Here is a 14,614-nt window from a genome sequence, read left to right as displayed (position 1 = left end):
GGGGGCGCCTGGGTGTCTCAGTGGGTTAAGCCTCTGCCTTCAGCTCAGGTTATGATCTCAGGGTCCTGGGATCGAGCCCCACATTGAGCTCTCTGCTCAGCAGGGAGCCTGCTTCCCCCTCTCTGCCTGCCTCTCTGCCTACTTGTGATCTCTGTCTGTCAAATAAATAAATAAAATCTTTTTAAAAAAATAAATAATGCCTTTCAGGAGCACCTGCCTGGCTAAGTCAGTAGAGCATGCAGCTCTCAATCTTGGAGTCGTGAGTTTGAGCCCCATGTTGGGGGTAGAGATTACTTCAAATAAAACATGCCTTTCAGAGGGTTAGAAACCCAGGCACGTGCATTACCATCACTGACAACCACAGCAACAAGTGGGTATTTACCACCCCTGTAGGAAACCCGAGACAGCTCTTGGTTCCATGGAATGCTTTTGGATTCTTGTATTTATTAAAGAAAATGTTTTCAAAGGAAAAGAGGGCATTTATTCAAATTTCTTAGAGTGGCTTTTTAAATGACTTGATTTATTCAAATCATCCCCCAAATAGCTCTTCTCAATTATAAGAGGATAAGCAAGATTATTATCACTTGGATGTTTTATATATAATTATTACTTTCATTTGGGGGTAAAGTATGTGCATTAGAGCCATACAACATGAAAATTTGAATATGGAGCACAGGGCCCTCCTGTGTAATTAAGTACACATGATTGGTGTACGTCTTTACAGAACTTGAAATTTCATTTCACTTTTTTATGTTATAGAGATTGATAATGGTCCTTTCTTTCCTTTCCTGGTATGTCGTTGGCCATACACACTGTTTACTCAGGGCCCAGCCCTTGGTCAGGATTGGAATCCAAATCCTCTCTTCTGGAAGAATGTCTGATTGTTTCTCTCTTTTAATTGGCTTGTATTCAGCAACAGTCTACAATACGTTTGGTACAATTAAGCTAAGGTTTTTCTTGGAGGGTTCATATTTACTTAAAAGTAGACACTTGAGGGCGCCTGGGTGCCTCAGTGGGTCAAGCTGCTGCCTTCGGCTCAGGTCATGATCTCAGGGTCCTGGGATCGAGTCCCGTGTCGGGCTCTCTGCTCAGCGGGGAGCCTGCTTCCCTCTCTCTCTCACTCTGCCTCTCTGCCTACTTGTGATCTCTCTCTGTCAAATAAATAAATAAAATCTTCAAAAAAAAAAAAAAGAGGTGCTTACTGAGAGGTTGACTAGTAGAGAGGTCATTGGGCCCTCAAAGTTGACTAAGGACAATGTTGACAAAGGGGTCAGAATTGGAGAATCCACTGTCACTTCCCCCCATGTGGCTGGAACACATCCAACCTCAGTATCTTCTAAGAGTAGATGTCTGGGGGCGCCTGGGTGGCTCAGTGGGTTAAGCCTCTGCCTTCGGCTCAGGTCACGATCTCGGATCCTGGGATCGAGCCCCGCATCGGGCTCTCTGCTCCGTGGAGAGCCTGCTTCCTCCTCTCTCTGCCTGCCTCCCTGCCTGCTTGTGGTCTCTCTCTCTGTCAAATAAATAAATAAAATCTTTAAAAAAAAAAAAAAAAAGAAGAGTAGATGTCTGTCCAGCATCACTGTCAAGCAGGCCGCACCCCCAGGCTCTAGTGGAAACCAGAGGAGTCACACTTGGGACATTGTGGGGAGATTGGTGAGAAGGACCCAGAGAATACCTCTGGGAAGGGGTAGAAGTTTTCCTGGGATACAGAATGGAGATGAGATGAATTTCTAAGACAAAAGAGCATGTGCACATTTTTTTTGAACTTGACATACAGGGTCAAATGCTTTCCAGAAAGGTTTGTACCCATTTCCACACCTTAGCTACGTCCAAACCTACTGACACTAACCATGTCCTGGGCTGTGTTGACAAGGGTCACAGGACCCCAGACCACCTGCCACTGAGGGAGCCTGCATGAGGCCTGTGCAGGATTCTATGGCCAAACTATGGAACCAGTTCCCAGAGGAATCCTTTCCTATCATTTGTTTAGTTCAGCAAACAATCCCTGAGCCCTGGTTGGGGGTCCTTGTACAAGACCAACTTTTTCTGGACACTTACATCCTTCAGTATGTTAATAGGTTTATGTGGAAAAAAAAAAAAAATCCAAGGGGCGCCTAGGTGGCTCAGTAGGTTAAGCCTCTGCCTTTGGCTCAGGTCACGATCTCAGGGTCCTGGGATCGAGCCCTACATCAGGCTCTCTGCTCAGCAGGGAGCCTGCTTCCTTTTCTCTCTCTGCCTGCATCTCTGTCTACTTGTTATCCCTCTCTCTGTCAAATGGATAAAACCTTTTTAAAAATTTTAAAAATCCGTGGAATATTACTCAGCCATCAAAAAATGAAATCTTGCCATTTGCAACAACATGAATGGAACTAGAGGGTGTTATGCTAAGTGAAATAAGTCAGAGAAATACAATTATGATTTCACTCATGGAATTTAAGAAACAAAACAGGGTCATAGGGGAAGGGAGGGAAAAATAAAATAAGATAAAATCAGAGAAAGAGATAAATCATAAGAGACTCTAAACTACAGGGAACAAATAGGGTTGTTGGAGAGGAGGTTGGGGGGATAGAGTAACTGGGTGTTGGGTATTAAGGAGGGCACATGATGTAATGAGTTCTGGGCGTTATATGCAACTGATGAATCACTAAACTACCTCTGAAATGAATAATACACTATATGTTAATTAATTGAATTTAAATTTTAAAATTTCAAGTCAAATTTGGAATGAGCTGCATCTTAAACTATCCTCTTAGCGACCCCTTCATATGTTAAAGACCCAGAGAGTCTGTTTTCTTTCTTTTCTGTTATGCAAAAAGAAAACCCTTCCCATTGCTTACCCAGCACTTTGCCAAACAAGATGGATTAACCTCTCAGGCACACCTTGGAGCAGAGAGACAGTTGGGAGGTGCCAGGCTGCATGAAGATGGGGGCCTCACCCATGACTCCTATGATACTGCGTTTGGATGTGAGGCATAGGTGGGAACCCTGTAAGTTCTGTGAGTTCCTGGAAGGTCAGAGGACCAGAGACCACTGCAGGCTGGAGAGAGGGAAAGGGGGACTCCAGGCAGTGGATGCAAGGTGGGCAGCTCAGATGACTGGGTCATGGCCCGCCCCACACACTCGGCTGGAAATGAGTCCAGCAGGGACTCTGTGATCTTATTGAGAGATGAACCATGAGCATCACAGCCTCTTCTGAGGCTGATTCACCTGCCTCTGTTCTCCTTCAACCTGGAAACCACACCAGAAGTCAATACCCACACCCCTGTGCTCTTCCTTCCTCAAGTTGTCTCTGGTTCATGGAAGTCTGATTGGCTTCGGAGTTTAGAGCCTGGAGCCAGATATCCTTCGGTCTACTAGTGTGACTCAGTTACAAATGACAAAAAAGCCAACCTGAACCAGCCTGAACTAAGAGAAAATGTACTGACTTGCATAATTGAAAAGTCCAGGGATTGGTATGGCATTACGTACAGGCCAACCCAGAGACTCAAGTAATGTCATAGAACTTGGGGTCCCTCTGCCCCTTGACTCAACTCTTCTGTCTTTGTGGGTGCAGTCGCCACCCCTCACATCGCCTTAAGTTCAAGGCTCACTGCCCAGGCCCAAGCTCCTTCCCTTTGCAGCGACTCAATCAAAAAATCCCAGGAGTGGGCACCTGGCAGTCTCAGTCAGTGGAGCACACGACTCTTGATTTCAGAGTCCAGAGTTCCAGCACCATATTGGGCTAGAGCTAACCTTTAAAAAAAAAAAAAAAATCCCAGTGCTCACTCTGATTGGATCAGCTAGGGTCATGTGCCACCCCTGAGCCAATCAGTATAGCAGAGGGTTCCTGGGCACTGATTGGCCAAGACCAAATGGCATATTCTGCGGGTGGAATTGGGTTGAGAGTGGGGGAGGGGACGTTCTTCAAGAGGCAAACTGGACACCATTTCAGGAGATTATTGCCAAGAGAATGGTGATGGGATGGCTGTTGGTGACAAAAACAACATATGTACCCTGGTACCTTATGGAATCTTCACCAGCAGCTCCTTCCTGGGAGAGATCTGCTCCCTGTCAAGAGCCTCACAGCTGGGCCCCAGCTTGGCTGAATGTGAAATGAGGTTGTCTCAAGTGACCACCTGGCACTTCTCGTTGCTATGGGCAGCAGCTTTGACGGAGAGCTCATGAGGACATACTCCGTCCAAGCTGGGTCCCTTGGCTATGCTCAGGACTTCACAGCCACAGGCTGCTAGGCCTTCTCCTTCAATAATACATCTATCATTCCCCTAGTATACAAGGTCAATGTTGGAGGCCGCTTTCCAATGTTTCAGCTGTGTTTCCTATTTGAGCTTTTGTCACCTCTCTGAACTCAGAGCAAACCCTGTGAGTGGAGGCTGAGCTCTCTGGAGAGGAAGTCCTGGGGAGAGCCCTGCCCTCCATCCTGGCTGGCCCTACCCTTCCCTCCAAGCACTTGGAGCTGGGGTTTGACAGCCACACTGCAAAATTGGACTACTCCATGTAAAGCTGGGAGCAGGGTTTCTGTCCCCATGAAGCAGTTTTCAGCAGGCAGGGATCACGGAGTGGCCAGGTCCTGAGGCAGGCAGGGTTGGCCTGTACTCCGGACACAGGAGGCCACATAGGAGGCATGGCAGAAGAAGGCTGGGCATTGGAGACCTAGGTCTTTGGACCCCTGGGCCAGCAACGGCAGGCAGGGAGAGGCAGCACAGACCCTAGGGCAGCCTAATGGACAGCTCAGAGAGTGGCCAGGAGGGCAGCTGGGAGCCTTCAAACTCTGGCCCCCATTCCCTGCAGCTGAGGACCCTGGGACTGGGACTTAGGTCAGCAGTCACTATGAGTAGTGAGCAGAGAGGACCGAGAGCTGCACCTGCCCAGGGAAGGAGTCGCGCACCAAGCATTCGAACAGATTAAGCAATAAGGAACCCAGGGGGCCAGAACCCAAGAAGGAAACAACCCTGGCCTCAGCTCAGGCTCTGGAGAGGCCTGGGGTCTCCCTTTGAGGAAAAGAAGGACTACATCAGCTGACCAGAGGGAAGGCTTGGGAAATGACCACTGACTCTCATGTCTGACCGGGGCTCCAGAAACAGAGAGGGAGGAAGGGCTTTCAGCCCGAGTCGCGGCGGCTGAGGCCGCTCTTTCCTGGACGGTACAGAACCCGGCAGAGCCCCGTGCAGTTCCCCTATGTCCACCAGAGGGAGCCCGTCGCTCGCAAATCTCCCAATTTGGGCTGTATGGGCCGCCCGATCCTTGGCTTTTAGAAAGATTTTGGGAATGAGGATGGGTGGGACTCTGGACTCCGAGAACAGGTCATCAGGCGGTGATAAATAGTGTGCTAGTCTCGGGACTAGAGAAAAGTAGGCTCTGCCGAAGGCAGCAAGGACTGTTCAGGCCAAACTTTTGGTGGGATGAAGCTCTGTGGTGAGGCTAGGCCTCTGGGACAGAAGCAGGGAGTTTGGTGCAGACATGGGATCTTAAGAAAGGCAGCCCTGACCCTACCTCCTGGCTCACACTCTTCTTGCCATTGTGCACAGGAGGAGACTGAGGCCCAGCAAGTTTCAATTACTTGCTCTGTATTAACATGCCTGTCGTGTCTGTGTCTGGATGGGGCTCAGCCTCTCACCTCCTTTCTAGAGGTTTTGAGGGGAGTAGTTCCTTCTGAGCAGGGCCAGAGCCTGAGTGGGCCTGGGAGCCTGATGCCAGCTCCATGTGTTGCCTGCTCTGTGGTCTTCTTGGCCCCTGCCAGCCCAGGCTCTGGGCCTTGTGGACATCTGCAGGACTGAGCTGCTCTGGGAAGCAGAACAGAGAGCAGCTGGTCAGTCTTGCCTCAAGAGCCTGTGCACAGCAGGGGTTGGGGGGTGGTAACTGCGGTGGCAAGTTCCCTCCAACCAAGGCCTTGATCTGACCCTGGCAGCCGTCTGGGTACAGCTCAGTGAGGGACAGGCAGCCTGGGGCTTGAGCAGCCCAGGGAGGACACTCCACACTGTCCTTACTCCACAGGCTCCAACCCCTGTGAAGGGCAAGCCTCCCGCCACCCCCCCCAAAAAAAATGGGGCACCTGGCAGAAACCACAAATGTGGGTGGGGAAGACAAGGATGTAGAACGCCATTCCACCACCAAGAGGTGTCCTGTGGTGTCTTGAGGAGGGACCTCCTCTCTCGTGCTCTTTTCTGTATCTCTGGAGCCCAGAATGGAGTCAGGCACAGTGACAACATTCAGTACACATGCAAATGAATGAATGAACGAAGGAACGAACAAACAGAATATTATGTGCAGGGAAAAGTGGTGAATAAGGCATGGCCCCTGGCCTCTGTAGGGCACAGTCAAAAAACACAAACTAGTAAATAAACAAGCTCACTTTGTGAGAAGTGCTATGTGGCTGAGGGACAGAACTGGGGACAGCTTTCTTGACGTCAGGGACAAGGAAGGCCTCTCTGGGGAGATAACGTGGGTGCTGAAACCTAACATGGGTCAAGTTATGAGAAGTCTGGGAATCAGACATTCCTGGAGCAGGAATAATCAGTGCAAATGCCCTGTGCCAGGCCCAAGTTTGCCTTGGACACAGGGAGGCTGATGTGGCTGGTGAGCCAGGTGGGCAGGGCAGAGGATGAAGGGAGAGGGGGCCTTGGGCTTGGAGCCTTCATTTCCTGGGACGGACAGCACTCAGCTCCCTGTGCTCACTCATGTGACCTAAGCCTTATGTCTTCTTGCTAGGCCCTTTCCCTGGCCTGTCTGGTTTATACCTCGGCCTCCATTACTCTGGCCCAAGCCAGGCCTCTTGCCGGCCTTCCGGACCTGTGTACCCACCAGCCTCTGACAGTTCACCTCAAACACAGGAGGTCTCCATGCAGCTTTAGACCTTCATCTCCAGACCCTGGCGCGTGGTAAATGGCACCTCCCTGTGCTGGAGGGCTCAGGCCAGAACCTGGGGGATCCTTGCCTCCAACACCCATTCTGTCCCAGAATCTTGACACTTTAACCCATGTGTATTTTTTTTAAAGGATTTTATTTATTTATTCGAGAGAGAGAGAAAGAATGAGAGAGAGAGAGCACGAGCAGGGTGAGGGGCAAAGGGAAAAGTCAAGTATCCGCTGAGCAGGGCTGAGCAGGGAGCCCATGCAGGACTCGATCCCAGAACTCGATCCTGGGAGTCCAAGATCATGACCTGAGCTAAAGGGAGACAGACTGAGCCAACCAGGCACCCCTACCCCATGTGATATCTTAAATGCACCTGTTTCTCTTCCACCTGGCCCTTCCCCTTTAATCCGGGTCCCTTGCCTCTGCAGATGTCACATCAATGCTTTCCAGAAGCTTTCCTACCTCAAACCATCCTGTGGCTTCCTCAAATCCTAGCTCTGTACCTGGTCCACAGCCTGCCCACCCCCTTTGCCCGTGCACCCTTAGCACTCTCCTGCACAAGGCCTCCCCATGCACCACTCCTGCCCCCCTAACCTGTCCCCCATCTCCTCTCTCATACTCCTGGCCCTTCCAGTCTCAGCTTCAATGCCACCTCCCCAGGGAAGCCCTCCCTGCTGTCAGGTCCCCCTGTCTTTGTGCTCAGGGTCCCATTATTCATAGATGGTCCTTAAGGAGTTGTGGATGGATACTTCAGTTAACAGCCCCATCCTCCCATCCCTTGCTACTGGTAGGTGTCTTGCAGGCTCCCTAACAAAGAACGTGGAGGCCTGAGAGGGAAGGAGGGCAGGGGAAGATAGGAGGGCGATAGGGGGTGGTTATCAGCAGAAACTGGGGTCCCAGGTTTCTTCCTTTGGATAAAGCAGTGTGTAAGTCAGCCCAAATGTGATCCAAGAACTCCCACATGGCCACGATGTTGGGGAACAGGAGTGGGTAGGGAACGTGCCTGGCTTCTGTCCCCATCCGTTTCTGACTACAGGGTAGACTTGGGCATTCCAGACAGAGGTGTCCCTCCTGAGGATTCTGTCCCCCTCCCAATTCTGTCCCCCTTTCCCTTGCAGCTGTGAGTGCATGCATCTTTAGACTGCATTCAGGGGGTGCCTGGGTGCAGTTGCTTGAGCGTCTGACTCGGTGTCTGCTCAGGTCAGGATCTCAGGATTGTAAATTTGAGCTCTGCGTTGGGATCTGCACTTAGAGTCTCCTGAAGATTCTCTCTCCCTCCCCAAAATAAATCTTCACCCCCCCCCAAAAAAACACCCAAAACCAGCTGCATCCAGGAAGGATAAAGGAGGCCCAGGATCACGCAGCTGGTTACAGAAGTGGGAACAGAACCCCTACTTTTACATCCTTAGTGAACAAACTGTCCCATTCTCAGCACCCCAACAGCTAAGGTGTCAACCCTCGCTGACCCCCTAGAGAATGGGCATGATTCAGGGGCACGCTATGGAAGCTTGCGAGGGGCGGGGTGTGTGTGTGGAGGGTTCCACTTGTGAAGCTTACCTGCAAGCCCCAGGAGGCTTAGAGCGCTCTAGTAGCTCCTGCCCCCAAGGACTTGAACTCCTGTTCACCCTCACTTCCGTTAGCTTTCCCGACTCACTGCACACAACCAGCCGTCTGAAAATCCTAAGTGCTCATCTACCATCTTCAACTGTATGCAAGGGGAAGGCTGGCCGACCTCCCTAACCAAGGTCCACTTCTTTCTCCTTGAAAGAGCTTGGGGACTTAGGGCAAGCCTGCGTTCAGGCCCTGAAAATAAGTCCAGAGGGACAAGGTGCCACATGCCACCACCAGGAGGAGCCACAGTCACCAACTAATTGGGTGAGGACCCAGGAGGAAAGGCCTAGGTTATGGGTAGCCCCATGGGCAGGTGGCTCATCTGGGGTCTTGGCCATGTTCACACTTGGCCTGTGCCACCACCCACCCACCCACCCACCCCAACTCTGGGGGGGTGGTGTCTGTGTAACAGTGCCTCATGTAGCCCATTCCTTGAGGAGTGCCTGGGGATGGGGACATTATCTTCCAGAGCACCCTCATCCACCTGACATGCAATACTGCGGTCCTGGGAAATGGCTCTTGGTACAATCAGTAGACCAACCCCTGTAAGTGGCCTTCCCTTCACAACCCTTAATTCCAGTACCCTCCCGAAGGTCTTAGTGGTCAGCCACAGCTCAGCTCTTGATCTCCGTGGCCACCCACCGTGCTGCTCCCACCCATTCTTGACAACTGGGGGTCTTCAGCCCACTATCCCCAGGAAATATAGCTGGGCCTGAATTCAAGATCCTTCCAATGCCCCCTCCTCCTGTCCTTGCCCCCACCACAGATGATCTAGAGAAACTGAAATGCAGAAAAACCAGGCTTGAGACAGCTTTGTTAGAACAACTCAGCAAAATAAAATTCCGGTTTATTGTTGGACAACATTGTTTCACACATACATCAAACAGGCCAAAAAAAATAAACAGCAACTTCATAGACAAAAAAGGAAAAAAAGAAACCTTTTATCTTTGGCCTTTTTAACCATCTCATACAAACCAACTACTTATAGTACAGCTAAGTACATACACAAAAAAAGTTACTGGAATGCTCGGAATAAGATTGTTTTTTTTGTTGTTGTTTTTGCTTTTTTTACAAGGTTTTTTTTCTCCTTTGAGATTATAATGAACATGGTCACACCACAAGTAAAGTCAGAAGTAGGACAGAGAACGCTCCGAAGGCTGATTTGGTCATCCGAGATCATTAAAAATGGCTGACCCCTAACAATATGTACAAAAATATAAAATGTAAATAAAAAATACAAACAAATTTTCCTTTTTAAAGTACTTTTAAGAAAAAAAGCAGGGCCTTGGAAGTTTTGGTTCTTTTTTCCTCCCCTGTTGCAAATTCACGTTGTGGTTTTGGTTGGGTGGCGGAGAGCGTGTGTCATCTGCGGGTGGCACTGCCCGCGTTGGGCAGGCGGGCGGGACTCTCTACTCGAAGGTGACCACGTTTAGATTCTGAGACGGGAAGTGGAGGGTGAATAGGTCACGGTGGCCTTTTTTTTTGTTTGTTAAGTTTAACTTTTCCTTTTTTGCTGTCTAGTCATCCTCATCAGTCTTCTGCTTCTTGGTGTCGACATCATCATCCTGCAGACAGAAAGATAGTCAAGGCCCCTGCAAGCACACACCGGGCCCACCCCCACTTCTAGGAAAAGAGGCAAGGGCCAGGCACTGGCTGCTCCAGAGGCTTCCAGAGCTCTGAGGAGGCAGGCCTAGCTTCCTTTCTGTTCCTGCTCAAGATAAGGGAGCCTTTCAGGACTGCAGAGCAGGAACGAGCCCCTCTGGCTATCGTGTCTCGGGTCCCAATCCCCCACCAAAACCAGAACCCACCTCATCATCTTCAGCTGCCCGTTTGCCCGTAGCTGCCTCAGCTTCCTCATCTTCATCTCCATCCTCTTCTTCACCTGCAGAATCAAACCCCAGGGTAAACCACATTGCCTTCCCTCAAGGACCAGGAAGAATCCTGATACCCTACCCACCCACCAACCTGAACTTGGATAGGGACAGACAAACACCGCAGCTCCTCAGGGGAACTTCCCGGTGAAAGATTCTCCAGGGAAGAGGAACATCCCTGATCCCTGCTGCCTGACAAACCAGGCAGCCAAGGGCACCTTGCCACCTCCTAGTGGGCACTTGTCTCCAGAGGAGGAAAGAGCAACAGACCAGTGTGTGGAAGGCACCAGTGGGAGCGTGCATGTGGGGGCACAGGTTCGCTTTGCTAGCCTAAAACCAGCGAAGTCCTAGCCCCGCTGTACCAACCCAGCTGTAGGTGGGCCACTGGTCCCCAACCCCAGGACCCAACTCCTGTCCCTCTGCTGGACAAGGCCAGGGAATGGTACCCCCTAATAGTGGAAACAAACAAGGCTACTCACCATCACCTTCCTCTTCTTCCTCCTCCTCCTCCCCACCTTCTTCCTCTTCTTCATCTACCTCATTGTCGGCCTCCTGCTCCCCATTTTCCTCATTCTCCTCGACATAAAACATACCAAGTTGTTAATGAGAACAGATCACCACTCCTGCCGTCTCTTCCCCCCACACCCCACCCAATGCATGTGCAGCACGAGACCAGGCAAGAGACCTCAACTCCTCTTCCTAAAGTTCCACCAGGATACCGTGATGCAGTAACTAGTCAAGGGCTCAGCCTTCTCGCTCACCCCAGACTAAGCCCAACCTGGAGTGAGAGAACTTCCTGGCCAGGAACGGCTAGGCATCATGGGCAAGGCGGACACTCACAGCATTCCCATTAGCAGGTGCGTCTCTTCCATTCTCTGCCTCCTCCACAACTTCCTTCTTCTCCTTTAAGTCCTTCAAAAAGTAAGAGGGAACTAGTAAGTCTTTTAAGAAACCCGGGGCTGGCAAAGAGGCCGAGAACTCAGGGGCATGAATACAGCGCTGATCAGGATGTCCTAACAGCCCCATGTTACACTTGGAAACACAGGAAGGAGGGGCCCAGGACAGCAGCATGTCTGTGGTCAGGGTTTCCTCCAATTTCTCAACCCTTAAAAAGCACATCAAGAAGAGTCCCCTGCAGTTGTTCCCACTGCCCCTTATTCATACTTCTTAGGACAAGACCCATGTGGCACCACGGCCTTAAACCCGTCTGGCCGGGCAGACGAGCCAGAGAACACTTCACTCACACACCCATCACGGACTGGTTTCCAACCAGAGGGAGTTCCGCCTCTCACAAATCCTTCTTGGAAGACAGCAGGTATGTGCCATAAATAAATAAGGTAAGGGAGGGAGGACCCAGGCACTGCGGGAGAACTCCCGTGGGCGGGCTAGCCCGGGATGGGAATGGAAGGGAGGGAACTGGCAGAACCCAGGAGACCGTCTCAAGTCCTCCCCGCCGAGCTAAGCACCAAGCAAGCCCACGGCAGCCCAGCTCTTTAAAAAACCCAAACCCACCAGTCCCCTAGCTGTGACAGCTGTCCCAAGAGGTCGCAGGTTTTGGCCGGGGAACGTGCCCGGGCTTAAGGGACTGACCCTCCTTCAGAGGAAAGCCGCCCCGCGCGCCCCATCTCAGAGACCGTCAGATTACACCTCAAGAAGCTGACCCAGTCCGCTTTCCAAAGGGCAGCGTGACCCCGGGCACCCCGAAGCCCCGTAACTTTTTCCACCTGGCCCTGCCGACCCTGCCGCCAACACGAACAGGCGTCGAGCCAGACACAGCTCGGACTCCGTCCAGTGAGCGGCCCGGGGCACCTGTCGGCCCCATTACCACCCGCCGCCAAGCCGCGAACCCCGGTGTCGCCCGCTCCCGCCCCCTGGCGGCCGAAGCCCCGGGGAGCGGGTGGGGGCGGGGAGAACGCGGCGCGCAGGCGCGCAGCCCCCGCCCGGCGGGCTTTGCGCGCGGGCCTCGGCACGCACCGCGCGCGCGGAGCACGTGGCCCAGGGCCGCCGAGTGCGCCCCTGACCCTGGAGACACGGAACCTGCCGGCTGCGCTGGCCCCGCCGCCGCGCGAGGTGCTCGCCAGTGTTTCCTGGGGCTTCTTGACGCCCCCACAGCAGGCCTCGATGCGCGGGCCTGCCTCTCTGCATTTGGCGGGCAAAGTCCCGCGGGAGACTGCCCCAAGTCCATGGGGCTTTTTCAGCCCCGCAGCCCGAGGCCGTCGGGGACGCGCTCCACGGGGCTATTTATTCCTGCCGGCGGGAAATCACCTTGGAGGGAAGCGAACGCGGACGTCCGCACTGGGAAGAGCCGACCCTCCCCCCACCCAACTAGTTCCCGGGCTTGGTCCGGAGGGGGCCCGCTGGAGCCCTTGCGGAGATTCCAGTCGCCAGTTCCACTCCGCCGGGGAAGTCACCCCTGGGAGAAAGCCAGAGGTGACGCCAGAGGCATAGAGATTAAGGAGACACCAAGGTGACTCCTGCCCGTCCCCAAAGAGGCTCGAGGGGCGCAGACCAGAGCTTAGCTTAAAAGAGCCGATCTGCCTTAAAGTGCCGCGCTCCGGGCGAAAGCGGAGAGAAGACGCTCCCCGCGCTGGCCGCGAGAACGACCCGCTGCGCAGAACCGGAGCTGCGCCAAACGCGCAGGATCTTAAAACCGAGGGCAGCGACCCCACAACACCAGGCCCCGACAAACCCCAACGCCCGGCTCGACCCCACAACCGGCCAGCCGTGGCCACAGCTTTTGTTCGTCCGCGTTGCCTCCGGAGCGGCGGCGCACACGGTGCTCCCGGGCAGCCGCGGGGGGCGCCCATCGTCGCCCCGGCGCGCCGTTCCTTCACTTTCCGTTTCCTCACCAACGGCGCGTGGGCTCGCCTCCTCCGCAGCCAAACCCGGCACCGCTGGTGAATTACTGAAGCTGGGCGGCTGCTCCCGGCGCTCTCTCCCTGGAGGACGCCTACCCCCGCCCTCTCTGAGGGCTCCCAGGGCGGAGAAGACCTTCACACCTCCGCGGAGACAATCGACGTCGCGGTCCACCGACCCGCTGCCCCACTCCACCTTATCAGCGCTTAGTCCAGATAAACCACCTCGGACCCACCGCAAGGCGCGAAACGAGGCGGCCCGGCTCCGAACAAAGAGGAACGCCGCCGGCGGGCGCTCGTTGCGGAGCCGCCGCTTCCCGCAGCCGCCCCGCGCCAGCACACGCGCCCCCCCCCAAGCACTTCCGATTCCAAACGCGCTTGAGTTTCAAAGTTATTTCCGTGCGCCCTACGGGCTGACGACCCTCAGCCGGCCCCTCTCCTCCCGCCACCTTTCAGACGACTCACAAACAAGTTTCAGGAGCCGTGAAACACCCGCCCCCCGAGCCCCTCGTTCCCCGCCCCTCGGGGGCCCCGCGGGCGCCCGGCCCACTCCCCGACCGGCATCACGCCTGCCGCCGCGCTTCCCGCCCCCTCCCCCGCACACAAAAGAGTGAGCTGCCTGGGGGCCTAGGCCGGAGGCGAGAGATCTCTCCGCCAGAAGAGACAGCGGGCTCGGAACAGCCCAGCCGCCGTGCGCGCGCCAAACACCGCTCCGGCGGCAGCAGCGCGCGGAACCCGAAGGGGCGGGCGGCGTCCAACCTCACCTTGGTGGTGATCTCGGAGCTGGTGTCCACGGCCGCGTCTGACATGCTGGGGCACGCCGGTGATCCGATGCAGCGGATTAAAAAGAAAGCAAGAGTTCGAGGACTCTGGCGAGAAAGCTACCGGAGTCCGCGGTGGCGGAGGAGGCGCGCGGCGGAGGTGGTTGCGGCGAACGAAGAGCCGGACACAGGAACAATGCAAAGATGGCTTTTCAGAGCAGCCAGTGGGAAACTCACGCGGCGCCAGAACCTTTAATATAGATTAGTGGGCGGCGCTCGGCCTCCTCTGCCCGAGTGCTATTGGCTGAGCGCAGGGAGCGGGCGCTCGCTCATTGGCTCGATTCCGAACAATGGGCAAGCGTGCTTAAAGCGGCAGTGCCTTGGTGCGTCCCGCGCTGCGCAGTCTCCGACCGCACTGTCATTCAGGGCTCTAGTTTGCCGGGTCTCGGCGGCGCCGGCGCCGCGGGGGAGGGGCGCAAGAGCGCGCTCTAGGCGCGCGCTCCCGCCGCTGTTTTGCTGGGGCTGCTGACGCAGAAAGCCAAAGCGCGGCAAAGCCGCCCGCCCAGCCCCCAGTCCTCCCCTCCCCGCTGCTGCTCGGAAGGAGGGGGAGGGAAGAGGAGGCGGAGGCCGGTGCGCACGACGGCTGCCAGCGAGGGGGAAGGGAGGC

General features: G+C 54.3%; 1 protein-coding gene across 2 annotated transcripts; it reads right to left on the bottom strand.

Moving 5' to 3' along the window:
- Positions 1–9,272: 9,272 nt before the first annotated feature.
- On the bottom strand, positions 9,273–14,191 carry LOC111159119 (prothymosin, alpha). 2 transcript variants are annotated; one of them, XM_022521643.1, is made up of 5 exons: positions 13,951–14,191; positions 11,172–11,243; positions 10,811–10,904; positions 10,269–10,342; positions 9,273–10,025 (listed from the first exon to the last, which is right to left on the bottom strand). In XM_022521643.1, exons 1-5 carry the CDS (start codon positions 13,993–13,995, stop codon positions 9,978–9,980), a joined length of 333 nt encoding a protein of 110 aa, XP_022377351.1. In that variant the 5' UTR covers positions 13,996–14,191; the 3' UTR covers positions 9,273–9,977. The 2 variants fall into 2 exon arrangements, with proteins under 2 accessions (XP_022377351.1, XP_022377281.1); XM_022521573.1 differs by having other exon boundaries at positions 10,811–10,907; positions 13,951–14,179.
- Positions 14,192–14,614: the final 423 nt, after the last annotated feature.

This window comes from Enhydra lutris, unplaced genomic scaffold, assembly GCF_002288905.1.
Source record: "Enhydra lutris kenyoni isolate GAN:26980312 unplaced genomic scaffold, ASM228890v2 scaffoldscaffold1, whole genome shotgun sequence".
Taxonomy (NCBI): Eukaryota; Metazoa; Chordata; class Mammalia; order Carnivora; family Mustelidae; genus Enhydra; species Enhydra lutris.
Note: the sequence above shows the minus strand (reverse complement) of the source record. Positions and strands in the feature narration are given on the sequence as shown.